This window comes from Lotus japonicus, chromosome 2 (assembly GCF_012489685.1).
Source record: "Lotus japonicus ecotype B-129 chromosome 2, LjGifu_v1.2".
Taxonomy (NCBI): domain Eukaryota; kingdom Viridiplantae; phylum Streptophyta; class Magnoliopsida; order Fabales; family Fabaceae; genus Lotus; species Lotus japonicus.
In genome coordinates, this window is record NC_080042.1 from 87,785,575 (window position 1) to 87,801,403 (window position 15,829).

At 38.6% G+C, this 15,829-nt stretch overlaps 1 protein-coding gene across 3 annotated transcripts in view; it reads right to left on the reverse strand.

Moving 5' to 3' along the window:
* LOC130740630 (uncharacterized) overlaps positions 1 to 15,829 on the reverse strand; it is a 29,506-nt gene that overhangs the window by 7,656 nt on the left and 6,021 nt on the right. For all 3 annotated transcript variants that reach the window (XM_057593292.1, XM_057593294.1, XM_057593295.1), the window contains exons 13-24: positions 14,529 to 15,761; positions 13,177 to 14,169; positions 12,745 to 13,080; positions 6,422 to 6,677; positions 6,102 to 6,324; positions 5,639 to 6,008; positions 4,442 to 4,591; positions 4,131 to 4,352; positions 3,791 to 4,012; positions 2,768 to 3,427; positions 1,338 to 1,598; positions 908 to 1,255 (exon numbers count right to left, since the gene is read on the reverse strand). In XM_057593292.1, the coding sequence (XP_057449275.1) occupies positions 908 to 1,255; positions 1,338 to 1,598; positions 2,768 to 3,427; positions 3,791 to 4,012; positions 4,131 to 4,352; positions 4,442 to 4,591; positions 5,639 to 6,008; positions 6,102 to 6,324; positions 6,422 to 6,677; positions 12,745 to 13,080; positions 13,177 to 14,169; positions 14,529 to 15,761 (5,274 nt within the window). The remainder of the gene's footprint in view (positions 1 to 907; positions 1,256 to 1,337; positions 1,599 to 2,767; positions 3,428 to 3,790; positions 4,013 to 4,130; positions 4,353 to 4,441; positions 4,592 to 5,638; positions 6,009 to 6,101; positions 6,325 to 6,421; positions 6,678 to 12,744; positions 13,081 to 13,176; positions 14,170 to 14,528; positions 15,762 to 15,829) is intronic.

Sequence of the window (15,829 nt, forward strand, 5' to 3'; positions counted from 1 at the left end):
TGAACCAATGTCTACAGATCACCTCTCCTCACTTACACAAGAAAAAGCGGGGCCAAAGGCCAGGTTTTACAGAAGCAAACCATAGAAGTTTATAATCAAACACTCAGCAGCATATAGAAGATGAAAACAGAAATTGGCATGCACCCTAAATACAAAAAAAAAAGGAATGACATGATGAATAGTGTTGAGAGATATTCAGATATGGCCTGTGATAGTATATTACTGTTGTGATTCTGTTATGATATATATAGGATAAGATAGGTTGTTATATTATGATAGATTAGGAGAAGATTAAATTGTTTATACTTTGTAGTTGACTGGGAAACCTAGTCTATTAATATTATACTTTCGAAGCAATCAACTATACAAAATACTTGAGTTTCAAGATGGAACTGGAGCAGTATCATCCAGCGTGACATGTCCCATCAGTCCATCACTATTCCACTGTTGAGTTCTACAAAGTTTGAAACTCTGTTATAATAATGTAATTCATTCCCCAACAAGCAATCTAGCCGATCCTTAGTATCCTGATTTTTCAAGGGCTTCAATTGCTGTCAGCGCTGGCTTACAATCTATAGTCGACTAGTCGTCAACAGTTGAAGGTAACATATGAACCTATCTCAGCAGGCACTAATTAAGTAATATTACTATTAGCAGTTATTGTCTAAGCCTCTAAGGTGATTATCACTAATTAGCTCTAATTTAGGATATCATTTCTCTTTACCGTATACAACACATGTGTGTGCAGCCTGATCTGTCACATATTATACCTCTAAACTACTAATTCTAAAATTCTTTATATTCTCTAGTTTAATTGTTACATTAACATTTTTTTTTGGTGAAGGACTTCACATTAATCACAACTAAATTAAAAAAAAAAGTAAAAAGGGAGCTAAAAACCACATACTTGTTTTATATGAGAACCTACTGATGAACCCATATCACGTTGCAGCCGCTGAAGAATCCGAACCAAAATTGAAGGATCAATGAAATTCCTTTGAACCTCTGTTAAGGTTTTTATGACAAGCAACAGGAAACTAATTGAACTAGCATTATTATCATCACTAGAAGTTTGAGGAACTGTGACAGTTGTAACATGCTTTTGAATTAAATCATCAAGCTTCTGGTACAACTGCTTAACGTCAGGAGGTGTTGTAGTAGCTTCTTGAGGAAAAGCAACAAAAATCATCTTCAACAGTGAGCAAAAAGACTTCCCAGCATCTAAAAGTTTATGCTTGAAACAAGGTTCAAGAATCTGGAGAGAAAAACAATAGCATCACTATGAAATTGAATCACTTAGAAGATCAGAAAAATAAACAAAACAGTGTTAGGCCTACTTGAGAAATTTGGTTAATGTTGTTTCTTATGAACAAGTGAGGCTGTTTCTCTAAGACTTTGTTCATGACATCCAAACCCTGTGCCAGAGCAGTGGAAGGATCTTTTGCTTGAGATGGTTGTATACTGCTCAGCAGCTTCTCCAAATAATTAAATTTTACATTCGCATTGGGCCAGACTTCTAATGCTTGTGAAAGTAGCTCCAAAGCTTGTTTGTACATTGCACTTGCTTCTTTGTCCTTAGGCTCTATAACTAAAGCAACCTGATTCCAGAAATCAGAGTTAAGCATCAATATCATCCTTAGAAGCAGAATGTTTTAGAAGGGACTGTTGAATATGGACTGAGGATCTTTTAATGATCCACACAAGTCACTTCTAAGCATAGACATACTCAATTGTCTCTAGACCTAAAAGGGCAGGATTATAATACTAAGACAGAAAATAACAGGTTGTCCTCAACCATTAGTCCATTGATGATGGACATAAGCTATTTAAACAATGTAATCAGATTACAATAAAAGAATGCATTTGTAAACATCACACAATTTAAACTAAGTTTGCCAACTTCGGCGGAAAGCAATAGTAATTTCTGCAGCCATAGCATTAAATATTGTATCTAGAGCTAAGAAACCCGGACACCTGTGTTATATGAAGTGTCCCGGTGTTGGGCACTGACAGGACACACCTGTATGACACATGTCAAAAAAATGAAAAAAATCTTTGGCAGCTCAGACACTTAAAGCAGACACCTCTTGTTTGGTGGAAAGTTGGGAGGGCACTGATATTAATTTTTTGGTCAAACAATAAAAGATCTTTAATATTTTAAATTAACATGTGGAATATAGTGGGAGATAAGTTTGGATGTGGCTAATTTGTCACTTGATGAACAAGAGCTAGAGGCTATTTGTTTCAATGATGATAATTAAGTAGGAGGCAAAAGCCTTAAATAGAATAGCTCTTTCTTTTTGAGACAAAATGATTAATTTGTAAAATGATGTCTACTGTTTGTTTGCAGTTTTTGAAAAATGTAGTTTTAATAAACAGAAAATTTTTAAAACTTGTTTGTCATACCATGTTTTCAAAAACAGTTCTTATTTTCAATTTTTAAAACTAAAATCTCAAAGCAGCTCTTAGACGTTTTCTGTTTGTTTTTTGTTTTCAAATTGCAGTTCTTTTAACGTACTTAAACACCTCATTCAAACAGTTTTTTCCTTCTTTTTCTTTCGAAAAAAAGACTTCAAAAATTGTTTCTGAAAACGGTTTTTAAATACAGAAAACTAAAACAAAAATCAAACAAGCCGTTAGTTTTTTTTGAAGCTCAACATATGCGAAGAGTACCAACATCAAAGATCTGGTGTCATGTTACTATGAATTAACCTGGCAGCACCAACATATGCGAAGAGTAAAAAGGTAGGTAAGAAGTAAGCCTCACTCTGATAAGAAAATTGATAATCATTTCCTCCATAGCGGCATTTGGTTTAAATTCTTCATCTGGTTGACTGGCAGATCCTGGGGTTTCAATATTAGGGATTGATGATGGACCACCAGGTGACATGACACATAAGGATTGCAGACCAGGTTCTGCTTTTACTCGCTTAGTTGTGTCTTCGGGAAAAGTGGACCCATCAACAGATCGCTTAGACTCTGCTGAACTAGGATTAAAGACATCATTGATTTGGCTGGGAGCATCAGAATCAGTAACAACTTTCATCTCAACTTTCATCTCATTTTGCCTTTGCCTCTCCCAGTTAACCACTAACCCAGCAAGTTCAATGGCAAGACGTCTGTTCTCTGCTGTAGTATTATAAGGCAATCCAAGGCGACTAAGAGAATTCACCATCTGAGGAACAAACTGTGCTCTACAGCTGTAGAAGAGATCTGAATGACGGACAATAAGTTGAAATATGTGAATAAGATTTGGAATTGAATGACCTTCTTCAACAAGGATTTTCTTAGTGTATCTTATCCATATGGGCATCCGAGAATCGCCAAGGGGCAAACGTCGTGGCAGTGCAGGCATTAGAATGTCAAGAGCCTGCTTGACCAACATTTTATTTTCTGGTTGGCAAGTCCTAAGAAGAGCTACAAAAACCTGCAGTTACAAATCAGTGTTGAGGTGCTGGTCCAATATCCAATAATATATATGTGCATTTTTTAACAATGAAGAGTTATATACACATGATAAAGGCTTTCAAAGCACATTCAGGATTCAGATTAAGTCAAAAAACTCTTCTTATGAGCTCAGTCCAGAAGTCCGTTCAATCTAGAGGAATCATTCCAGAAGTCCGTTCAATTATAGGAAGAGTAAGTAAAGCTAAGTGAATAGAGTCTTTCCAACAAAAGATATTCCCCTCAATCATCCAGATAATAACTAGCTATGGCCTATGGTAATCCTCATGTTTACAAGAAATCATTATAGAAAAGAACATTTCAACAGAAGTCCATGTTTCCATACCTGAAGTATAATTTTTTCAGGGGCTTGATATGCCTCCAAGAAATGGCAAACATTCACAAATGCCCATTGTTTGCTAGCAGTATCTTCACGCTTAAGATGATTCCATCCAAACTTTATCAGTTCCTTCCTATGATGGACGAGATCAGTCTGGAGATATTTAAGAAGCAAAGTGGCAAGCTGCAATAGTTCTATTCTTAGAGGCTCATCATACTCAGCCGAAACCTACAAAAGAGACACATGATGTATTGAGAGATATATACAAAAATTGAATCAGACTCTGGATCATGAAGATTTAAAAGGAGGTCCTAATAAAAATAACACAGATAATATCAGCATATACCTCGTCTGGAGGATCAAGAAGTTTATCAACTATTGTTTTTATAATAGCAGAATCAACAACCTCCCAACTTTGGTCATTTTGAAAGGCATGTGCAAGCATTGGAAGAATGAGCATTTGCATTACTATCACCAAATGGTCGTGACCAAGTTGTTTTGATTGGAAAAGGTTCAGAAAATGTAATAGGAGGTTCTTTTTCAAGCTCGGTAAATAACCTTCTGCAACCTAAAAGGCAACAAGACAGTTCGTATGTTAATCAAATATACATGTGAATTGAGATCTTTACAGAAACTTCTAAACCACTGATGAAGTACCTCAATGATGTAAAACTCCTTCAGGAATGTGTAGTCAATTCGACTATGAAACAAGAATATGGTAAGTATATCAAAGAGAACATTTACTTCATCTTTGTCATGTCTCAAGTAATTCAGGAAGCATTTGACAAGCCATTTACTTTCTTTTACCTGCAATTCCATAATAACCGTGAAAACAAGTAAACCGGCCATCATGTCAATCTTCTTGATAGACATGACCAATTTAATAAATGTACAGTTGAAAACATTTAAATGTAGAAATATACTCAGTGTTGTTAAATGCGGATGGCGGGTCATGGCGGAAAGCCAAAATCCCGCCATATATGACAAATAATGGCAGAATATGGCGGCCATATGGCGGGATATCTGCCATGGCGGAAAGCCAAAAAACCGCCATGAGAAACTGCCATGGCGGCGCCGTGGCAGATATTTGATAACACTATATACTAAAACATTATGGGATAAGAAAATCAAGAAAAACCAACACAAAATTAAACTAAAACAGGCATTTGGGGCATGGAGGTAAATATTTCAAAATACCAAAAATAAAGTAACATCAACTTATAGCAGAAACACACAACAAATACTGGAGAAAATGATATCAGTAACAACTACAAGGAAATTCTTGAATTTGTGTTAGCTCTAACTCTGCCAAAAGACAACTCACAAGGTAAGGATTGTCCAAGCCTTTACAAGCTCTACTTTGACTATATATAATATATCTGCTCGGAGTGGGATCTCAGTGTTTGTCACTCCTAAGATCGGACATCTAATGCGTGGAGATTGCTGCACTGATTATTTTATTGCATAAAAAATACAGCAGGACCAGGTTGATTTCAGTTGCTAACCTGTGGGGCCAGGTTGATTTTTGGATAAATGAGATGGCCGAATACCTTATCTATGTTAAGCTCTAATACTATCTTGAATTTGGGCTTGCTTAACTCAACCCTAAGAGCTAGCACCTGAGGTGAGGATTACTCAAACCCTTTATAAGCTCTAGTTTGGTCATATTTCTAGTTCATTTGGGATCACAATAGATACAAAATGCACATTCAATGTCTAAAGATACATAGGAAGTGTGTTGAGTTGTAGTTGCAGTCACTGAAAAACAGACACAAGAAATCAAGATAAAGCCTTTCCTCAATCAAAAATCAACGATGATGATACAGTAATAACTTTAAGCTTGCTTATACTTACTTGCACGAGGATCAGCTCCTGTTCATTTTGCAGCCGGGATATTCTTGCAGGAGACTTCCAAACAAGCACTAATGTATCAAACACAGTTCGATTACTTCGTAACCAACAAGGGAGCAATTTGACCAATGTTTTTATAAGTGCTAGTCCCTGAAAGTAAGCATCGGAATTCGCATTGGGAGCAGGAGCGGACACATTAGAAGCATCAGTTGAAGGAGCAACAAGACTTTCTTCACCAATGGATGCAGGAGCCATTGCCACATCGGATTTAGGCAGAAATTCAGAGAATGCACTCGCAAGTATCTTTTGTGGTGATTTTGCAAGTTCATCTCTTAACGGCTGACCGGCCTCTGAACGGATTATATACATAAAACTGTATTTACAGCAAACAGCACAAAACAAAGAAACAAAATCAGCACCCAATCTTATTAGATAAATAATTAAAGTTAAGTATTCTTAAACTTACCGCCTGAAATATTTTGGTTCACTTAATCGAGCAAGAAAATAATCAACAGCAAGAGGTGCATATCGATTTAAAAACTTTGTTAATGGAAGGCGATATGGACTGTTGATTTCACTGTATACTTGTCCAGGGGGAAGAGCTCCTTCCAAATCAATAGTCAATGTCACAAGTTCATCAAGGAACTTTGAAGCAGCAGAAGGAAGCAAGTGAAAAAGCTCAATTATAGCTGTGACAATAGAGAAAAAGCCCATCAGTGCAAGAATGAGTTAAGGAGTTGAATTAGAAACAGTTGCATAAAATAGGTTAAACTGTAGATGTACAACCTGCAGCAATCTTTGGTTCTTCACCAGCCTTCCATGACTTCTGACTCTGTGCCAATTTTTCAGGCTCCAGCCACCTCTTTAGATGCTCTAAGAGTTTTCCACCCAAGGTAACATTAAACCAATTGGATAGCAGTTCAAGCAGGCGAGCTAGACCTAGCAGAAGAGGCATGCTGAGATTTTTTGTGTGCGCCAAATTGACCAATATAGGCCTAAGGCTACTTTGCAGAAGTTCCTTTGGCATCCTTTGATTAATAACCTAGGTTACACGGTGCCAAAGTAGTAAATGATGTTAAAATTTATATCCAAGTCCACCAAAAAGCATTCTTGTAACCCAAGCTTGGAAAAAGAAAAGTGTTGTGCTGAAGAGATACTGTATATTATTTATCATAGCTTCCTGTTAGCATTAATGATCTGTTGCTCTAGCTGTTAGTCTCAATTAGTTTATGAAGTTGTTAATCTCTGCACTTGGCTATTAGGAGTAAGTTACAAAGCTTATAAATGAAGCTCAATTGTATATTTATTCATAAAAGTGAATTCAGATTTCAGAATGAGAATAGAATAACTTTTCTAACCAAAACACTACATTCATTTTCACTTTTTCTCAATCATGTCATGATTGCTCTGGGATTCTATCATGTGTTAGGAAATCGACAACCAACGTAAAACCATGTTCAATTTTTATGACTAAGGGTGTGTTTGGATGCCAATTGAGTTAACTTGAAAGCACATTCATCCCAATCCATAAGAAGAGTACCGTTCACTTTTAGTCTCAGAGTGAGTGCTAATGACGGTTAGCACTGGCCACAATGGGTATCCAAATATACCCTAAGAACATCCATTTACAAACTAAAAAACACATACACATATAAGATATTGCAACAATAAGATTTTCTTTACAATACCACAAGAACAATATAAGTAAGAAAGTACTGTGATGGAATGGACCACATAATCAGAAACACATGACCCCAGAAATAATAGGCGTAAAGCATTTAAATATAAAAATGTCAGATATTGACAGCCACATTACTAAATATACATCACTTGAAAGTAGGAGAAATTGTATTATTACTTCTTAATCAGAATACAAAGGGTAATTACATTATATAGAAGAAGACTAATCCTAAATAAGGAAATAACTAATTATGTACACAATCTCCTAATAAGAGAATAAATCTCCTAATACTGAATATAATCTTCTAATAATAATTCTTATATTAATTCCTTATTTACAACACCCCCCCTCAAGCTGGTGAATGAATATCTATCATTCCCAGCTTGCAAGTAAGCTCTCGAAACCGCTCCAAGGGAAGTCCTTTGGTGAGCACATCAGCCAACTGAAGTCCTGAGGGGACATACTGTGTAGATATTAGACCACTATCCAATTTCTCTTTGATGAAGTGCCGGTCTATCTCTATGTACTTTGTTCTGTCGTGTTGGACTGGATTATGAGCAATACTAATGGCAGATTTATTATCACAGAAGAGTCTCATGGGAGCTTCATACTTTATTTTCAAATCATCCAGTATGATCTTCATCCACAACAGTTCACAAACTCCTTGAGCCATGGCTCTAAACTCTGCCTCTGCGCTTGATCTGGCAACTACATTCTGCTTCTTGCTCCTCCATGTAACTAAATTTCCACCCAAGAACATACAATATCCTGTAGTGGATCTCCTGTCAACAATTGACCCTGCATAATCTGCATCAGTATAAACCTCCATAGACAACTGCTCACTCTTCTTGAACAGCAGACCTCTCCCTGGACTTGCCTTCAGATACTGCAAGATTCTATCCACAGCCTGTAAGTGTCTCTCCTGTGGGTCATGCATGAATTGACTGACAACACTAACAGGATAAGCTATGTCAGGCCTAGTGTGAGATAGATAAATGAGCTTCCCCACAAGTCTCTGATATTGAGCCTTATCAACCCTAAGGTCCTCCTCACTACTTCCAATCTTGTGGTTTTGCTCTATAGGCACTCCAATGGGCTTACAACCCAATTTACCAGTCTCTTTGAGAAGATCAAGGACATACTTTCTTTGAGATATGAAAATCCCTTGCTTCGAGTATGCCACCTCCATACCTAGGAAATATTTCAGTTTTCCAAGATCCTTCATTTCAAATTGGGCTGCCAACTGTTTCCTCAGATTCTGCTTCTCAAGTTCATCATTACCTGCAATGATCATATCGTCTACATAGACTAACAGAAGAGTGAGTTTACCATTTTGAGTATGTTTGATAAAGAGGGTATGATCACCTTGGCTTTGTTTATAACCCAGAGACACCATAGCATTAGTGAATCTCCCAAACCAAGCTCGGGGTGACTGTTTGAGCCCATATAGGGCCTTCTTCAGTTTGCACACCTTATTTCTTCCTGAAGTAGGGTCATACCCCAGTGGAATCTCCATATACACCTCTTCCTCCAAATCTCCATGCAAGAAAGCATTTTTAACATCAAACTGTTGCAACTCCCAATCAAAATGAGCTGCTAAGGAAAGAATGATCCTTACAGTGTTCATTTTTGCTACCGGAGCAAATGTCTCTTCATAATCAATTCCATAGGTCTGGGTGTATCCCTTTGCAACTAGCCTCGCCTTATACCTGTCAAGTGTGCCATCAGATCGGTACTTCACGGTATAAATCCACCTGCAACCTACTGTCCTCTTGTCATTTGGCTTCTCAACAATCTCCCAAGTTCCATTTTTGTCCAGTGCATGCATCTCTTCATTCATGGCTTGAATCCAGTTCTTATCTTTTAATGCTTCTTGTACTGATGTAGGGACTCTAATAGAGTCAATAGCTGAAATAAAACTCTGATGCTGCACAGAAAGATTTTGAGTAGACACAAACTGGGATATAGGGTACTTGGCACAAGAACGTTTTCCTTTTCGTAAGGCAATAGGTAAGTCATCAAGGTTATGCTCATAGGAATTACTAGGCTCAGGGTTCGCAACACTTACCTCAGGATCAGACGATTGGACTTGTTGTTGGATCAGGACGGGTTTTACTTTCCGCTGGTACTTTATCCTGAACCTGTCAACATTATTCTGATCTGGTACTACTTCAGAACCATTGTCATCATTCTCATCTGGTACTAGTTCAGGACCATTGTCATCATTCTGATTTGGTACTAGTTCAGGACCATTGTCATCATCATCATTGTCCTCAGTGATAGGAATAGAGGAAGGCATCAAGGGATCCTGTAGAAGAGGAATAACAGACAATTCTGGAGACTCAACTTCCTGAGTATTCCCCCCCTGAAGCTGAGGATTGGGATAAAAAGACTCTGATTCTTGAAAAGTAACATCCATGGATATATAGACACGACGACTAGGAGGATGATAACACTTGTAGCCCTTTTTATCTGAGGCATATCCTATAAAGATGCACTTAATAGCCCGAGGATCTAACTTACCCCGATGATGACCGTGAACATGGACAAAGGCGGAACAACCAAATACACGACTTTGAAGACCTGACTTAATGGGCACAGACGGAAAGAAGCTAGTCATAACCTGCACAGGACTAACACTAGATAAAACCCTAGAAGGTAACCTATTAATTAAATAAGCAGCAGTCAAGACAGCTTCCCCCCAATAAAACTTAGGAACATTCATTTGAAAGAGTAAAGCTCGAGTGATTTCAAGAAGATGACGATTTTTCCTTTCAGCAACCCCATTTTGTTGTGGGGTGTCAACACAAGTCAACTCATGAACCACACCATTTTTTGTAAGAAATTCAGAAAAATTCTTGTTAACATACTCTTTCCCATTGTCTGACCTTAACCTCTTAATAGGTTTCCCAAACTGTGTTCTAATCATGTGGAAAAAGTTAACAAATAATTGAAACACCTCAGACTTATCTTTCATAAGAAAAACCCATGTAATCCGAGTACAATCATCAATAAAAGTAACAAACCATTTTGCACCAGAAACATTAGAAATGGACGAAGGTCCCCACACATCAGAGTGAACAAGATCAAAAAGTTGAGCACATTTATTATTACTAGGAAGAAAAGTTGAACGATGATGCTTAGAAAACTGACAAACATCACAATGAAAAGATTCGACTGACACTTTTGAAAATAAATGGGGAAACATGGTCCTAAGAATACTAAAAGGAGGATGCCCAAGACGCTTGTGCCGCAACCATATTTGAGAAGTATTCCAGGACTCTGAACTCGTCTGATGACACTTGCTTTCCTCGTGCCGTAGACAGTATAACCCGTCCTGTTCCTTAGCAATCCCAATTATCTGTCCCGTGGCAAGATCCTGAAAAACACCATGTGAGTGGAAAAAGGTTACAGCACAGTTCAAGTCTCGAGTGAGTTTATGGATGGACAAAAGATTGTTAGAAAGCTTTGGGACATGAAGCACATGCTTTAAGGGAAGAGATGGACTAAGGTGAATATTACCACATCCCGTAATCTGGTTTTGGGATCCATTAGCAACAGTGATATAGTGTTTTTCAGGGTAAGTGGAATAAGAAGATAAATGTGAGGGGTGAGGTGTCATATGATCTGTAGCACCAGAGTCAATAATCCAGTCATTTTCAGTACTCAAAGCATTAAGAGATAAGAAGGTAGAACTCTTACCAGTCATTGTGAGAGAACAAGAACTAGAGGGCTTACTCAATGAGTCCATAAAAGCTCTCAGACGCTCCAATTCTGCTTTGCTAAGGCTAGGGACATCTTCTGCTGGTGGTACAGGTGGGACTTCATCATCATTTTCCATGTCAGAAGTTGTGTGATTTGCGCGCCTCTGCGGAGCACCTTTGGACCCCCTCATACGTCTAAGGACGTTTTCCCTTCCATAAAGTTTGAAACAGTACTCTTTGGTGTGACCAGACCTCTTACAGTAAGTGCAACGATCATCACGGTTGAAGAGATCATCACGGTTGAAGCGATCATCACGGTTGGGGCGATCATCACGGTTAGGGTGTCCGGAAGAGGTGGATCCTTTTATGGGACCCTTTCCAGAGGCTAAGGCTGAACCATCAACTGATTTGTCTTCCACCATCACTGTCCTCCTAGTTTCTTCACCACGAACTATAAAGAACACCTCTGAGAGAGAAGGGAGTTGCTCTTTACCCAAAACTTGGACCCGAATCGGATCAAATTCAGAGTTAAGCCCAGAGAGAAACTTAAAGATTCGCGCTTTTTCAATAAATTTATTCAATGTTGTGGAGTCAGCATCACACTTCATCTTCAGATTTTGATACTGATCTAATTCAATCCATAGACCATTCAAGGTCCCATAGTAATCTGTCACGGAGAGAGTTCCTTGCTTAGAATTGAAAACTTTATTTTCCAATTCATAACAAGCTGAGAGATCTTGTTTCTTAGAATATGCCTGTGCCAGATTATTCCAAATCTCCTTAGCAGTAGGGAAAAACATATAATTCCGGCTAATTTCCGGAATCATGGAGTACCAAAACCAGGTCATAATAAGAGAATTCTCTTCACGCCATGTGTCATATTGTGGATCAGTTTCAGCAGGGGCTTTTTCTTCAATATAACTGATTTTCTTGCGACTTATGAGAGTGTGACGGATGAGCTCAGACCATTGGAGGTAGTTGCGCCCATCCAAGCGAAAGGAACCTTGTAATACCGGGAGATCTTTGTGGGTCAAAGGTGGAAGAGAGACTTTCACTCCAGAAGTGAGTTTCTCCTTAGGTATGGGAATCTCGTCTCCAGACATACTGAGAGATGTTACTGTAGAAGGGAAACAAGAGGAAAAATAACAGAAACAGAGAAGATTGCACTCTCCTTGAATGGAAGAACCAAAGGCTTCTCAAGAAAAAACACCAACAAAGTGAGGAAACGACCCTCAGAACAAGACCAAAAGGCACGGGGAACCCTCTCTGTGCAATCGGAGTAACGAACAGAGGATGGCAGGCCGGTGATGAAGAGCACAGGCCTCCAAACGGTATAAGCCAACAGTGGCAAAACAGGAAACGTTACCAGATAAAAGGGCCGTAATAAGACGGCTAGGGTTTTTTTCGCAGAAGCAGAACTCCCAAGATCGGGAGCTCTGATACCAACTTGAAAGTAGGAGAAATTGTATTATTACTTCTTAATCAGAATACAAAGGGTAATTACATTATATAGAAGAAGACTAATCCTAAATAAGGAAATAACTAATTATGTACACAATCTCCTAATAAGAGAATAAATCTCCTAATACTGAATATAATCTTCTAATAATAATTCTTATATTAATTCCTTATTTACAACAACATCATTATGGATATATATGTACGTGCATTGCAATCAAGCCAATTAAGAAGCCAAAAATATACATTGTAAAAGCTAAGTATACCTGTCGTAGGCCTTCCTTTGCCACAGCAACAATTTCCGGAATCCGACAGGTTAAGGACTTAAAAAACATTGAAATAATCTTTGCACGCAATTCAGAATGATTTGGAGTCTTAAAATCAGCCCATGCCATTGTTGTGCAGAGCAGCTCAATGCAAGCTGTTCGAAGTTTAGTCAATGATGTAACAACTTTTGGGTTGATAAACTTAGCAACCCATGCATTCTCATCAGACTCCGCTATTTGCAATGCATCTTGCAAGAAGTTAACTAACTCTGGAGTCAACTTGAGAAGAGGTGGCCTCAAGGCTAGACAAAAATTCAATGCTGTAACTGTTCCAACCTACACAAGATATAATCAAGTAAACCAGTAAATGAATAAAAGCTCAAAGAAAGATCAAATCTATAAAGTCATCAGGAAATAAGGAATTAAGGATACCTGTTGATCTACAGTCTTTAACTTGAGAGGCCGCATTATAAGAGGCTGGAGAAAAGGCTGATACAACGATTCTAGTAATTCAGACACCTCACTACCTGTCCTGCTAGCTAAAAGTGCCAAGCATGATTGTACATTCTTTCTCACAATGATCGATGCATTCTGATTGAACAACTCTTGAGCAAGAAAATCAACTACTCCTTGAAAGCTTTGCCTCCGTGCCTCACTATTTGCTTCATCAGCATTATTTACTACTCGAAGAACTTGAGTGAGCACTTGACTTGTCTCTTCCTGCTCCTTACTAGCATATATGGGAAGCTTTTTAAGGACATATATTAGACCACGCACAATTCTTACTTGGAAAAGGCACAGAGTCTCGACAGTGACCTTTCCCACCAAAGCACCGAGTCCCATGACACCACCCATTTGTGCTTGCCATGTAAGTCCATAGCAACAATGAAGAAGACGGGGCAAGAGTTGTTCAAATACAGGAACACGAATACTAGGGGGGGGAGAATATACAGGATTCATAGATGGACTAGAGACGATCATAGGTGTACCTGGCCCTCTGGACATTATGAAATCAGTATGTTTTGAACGAGCTAGGAATACAAGTGTTTCTGCAAACACATTTAAAGATCCGAGAGCAGCTTTCGCATGGAGTCTATTATCATCTGCTAGCACATCAACTAAAGCATCCAGAAATATCAGAGGGTCCAGCTCCTTCAGATTTGAACAAGTGCTCATTTTTGGCCTAGAACCAACATGAATATTATTTGAGAGTGATGAACCCCCAAGTACAGCTGATGATGCATTGCTAGATGAAGAATCAATATGAAATATCATTGCAAAATGGCGACATATATTGACGACAAAATCATCTGTGGGATCTGTGAGATCTGGCTCACCATTGGCAGCAATAACAGTCGTTAAAAGAATCTTGAAAACAGATTTCTCAGCCATAAGTTGAGTCTTTGTCTTTACACCTAAGTCAGCCTGAATAAATGGACCAACAATAAAAATCACCATTGTTATATTTTTTTTTTGATAGGCAAAGTTTTTATATACAAATGGACCAACAATAAAAATCCCATAATCCAAGCCCGTAGAATAAATGCAAGTCTTTGAAGTAAAATATCAGAGATGACAGGAAAGGACAAGCTGAAGAAGAAAGTATCCACAGATATATATATGTAAAATCTCAGCATGAATGTCTAATGACTGTTCATGGAGAAGTGATCCATTAAATATAGTGAACGGTCAATTATTCGTTTCCACTTTCCACACATTAATCAGAAAGTGATAGTACAATGTTTTATAGTAATTGAAAAGTATTACCAAAGTAACAAACTAACCTTTACATCTGTTGACTCAGACCTGCGTGATGATTGATCAACTGCAGAAACCAACAATGTAGACAGCTGCTTAGATGTACTTCCCTCATCAGCAACAGCTCCAGGCAAATTGAGCTGAGATGACAAGCACACACAAAGGAATTTGAGAGCCTGCTTTCGATAGAAAGCATCCATGCCACAGTTTTTGTTCATTACAGCTTCTACAGCAAGATTTATGCATCGATCAAGTGGTACCAAGAATGGGGTAGCAGGCTCAAATGTCAAAATCAGGCGAAGCCCATGCTCCGGGTTCTCTTTACACTCGAGTGCCAGAGGCTCTTTCAGGAATCGTCTGTTTCGTCCACCTAATTTGCCAAGAAGCTGCAATGCTTTTGCACCCCAAGGATAGGGAGCTGGTCTTAAGTGAGACCACAAGGCCAGGATCACTGCAGACATGACATTGGCCATACTAGGCTCAAGGAAGTCCGGATTTAAGCTATCTACCCAAAATTCAAGTGTTCGTAAACCAAGGCTCACTAGCTCGTCATTTCCCTTGAGACATAATACCAAAGGCTTCATAAGACGAGAAAGGTATGGTAACAGAGAGCTCAAACGAGCAGGTAAGGTCATGCAGAGCTCTAATAAAAGATCTCTCATATCTTCCCCAGTTGGCCCTTCCAGCATAGCCAACAGCATATTGAGGCATGGCTGTAACATGGGGATCAAGTCCCGTAGCAAAAGTTCAAATTTGCACCCTGAAAGTGCCCTGAACATTGTTCGAAGCAACTGCATGTAACCAAGAGGTGTTTCAACTTCAGTAGCATTTTTCATGCAAAATTCCATGATAACAGGCACGTGAGGCTGCAAAATCCTTTCAAAATCTGAAGGTGCTTTAGAAACAGCACCAAATATAAAGCGAAAGAGATGCAAAACGAGTTTTGAAGCGGGTGAGTCTGGTTGCTTCAAGACATCAAGCTTGCTGCTTACAAGAAAATTAACAAGCACATCAGCAAATGGCCGGTACACTTTTGGGGCTGCAAGAAGAGTAGAAAATATATGGACAAGTTGAGTGTTGGAGATCATGCACTCAAAAAGCTCGGGCATACACAGAGAGAACATATCCATAAGATCTCGAGGTTCCATGATGGCTAAAATCTGTGAGAAGAGATGAAGCATTTCCCTCTCCTCATCCTTCTCCTTAAACAGTGCTAAGCAATGAACCCCACTTTTTAGAACACCAGAGGCTTTGCAGACCTACACAAGACTCTTAAGTCAACTTAAACTGTTAAGCTTAGAAACACCAATGTTAGAGTTAAGCCAAT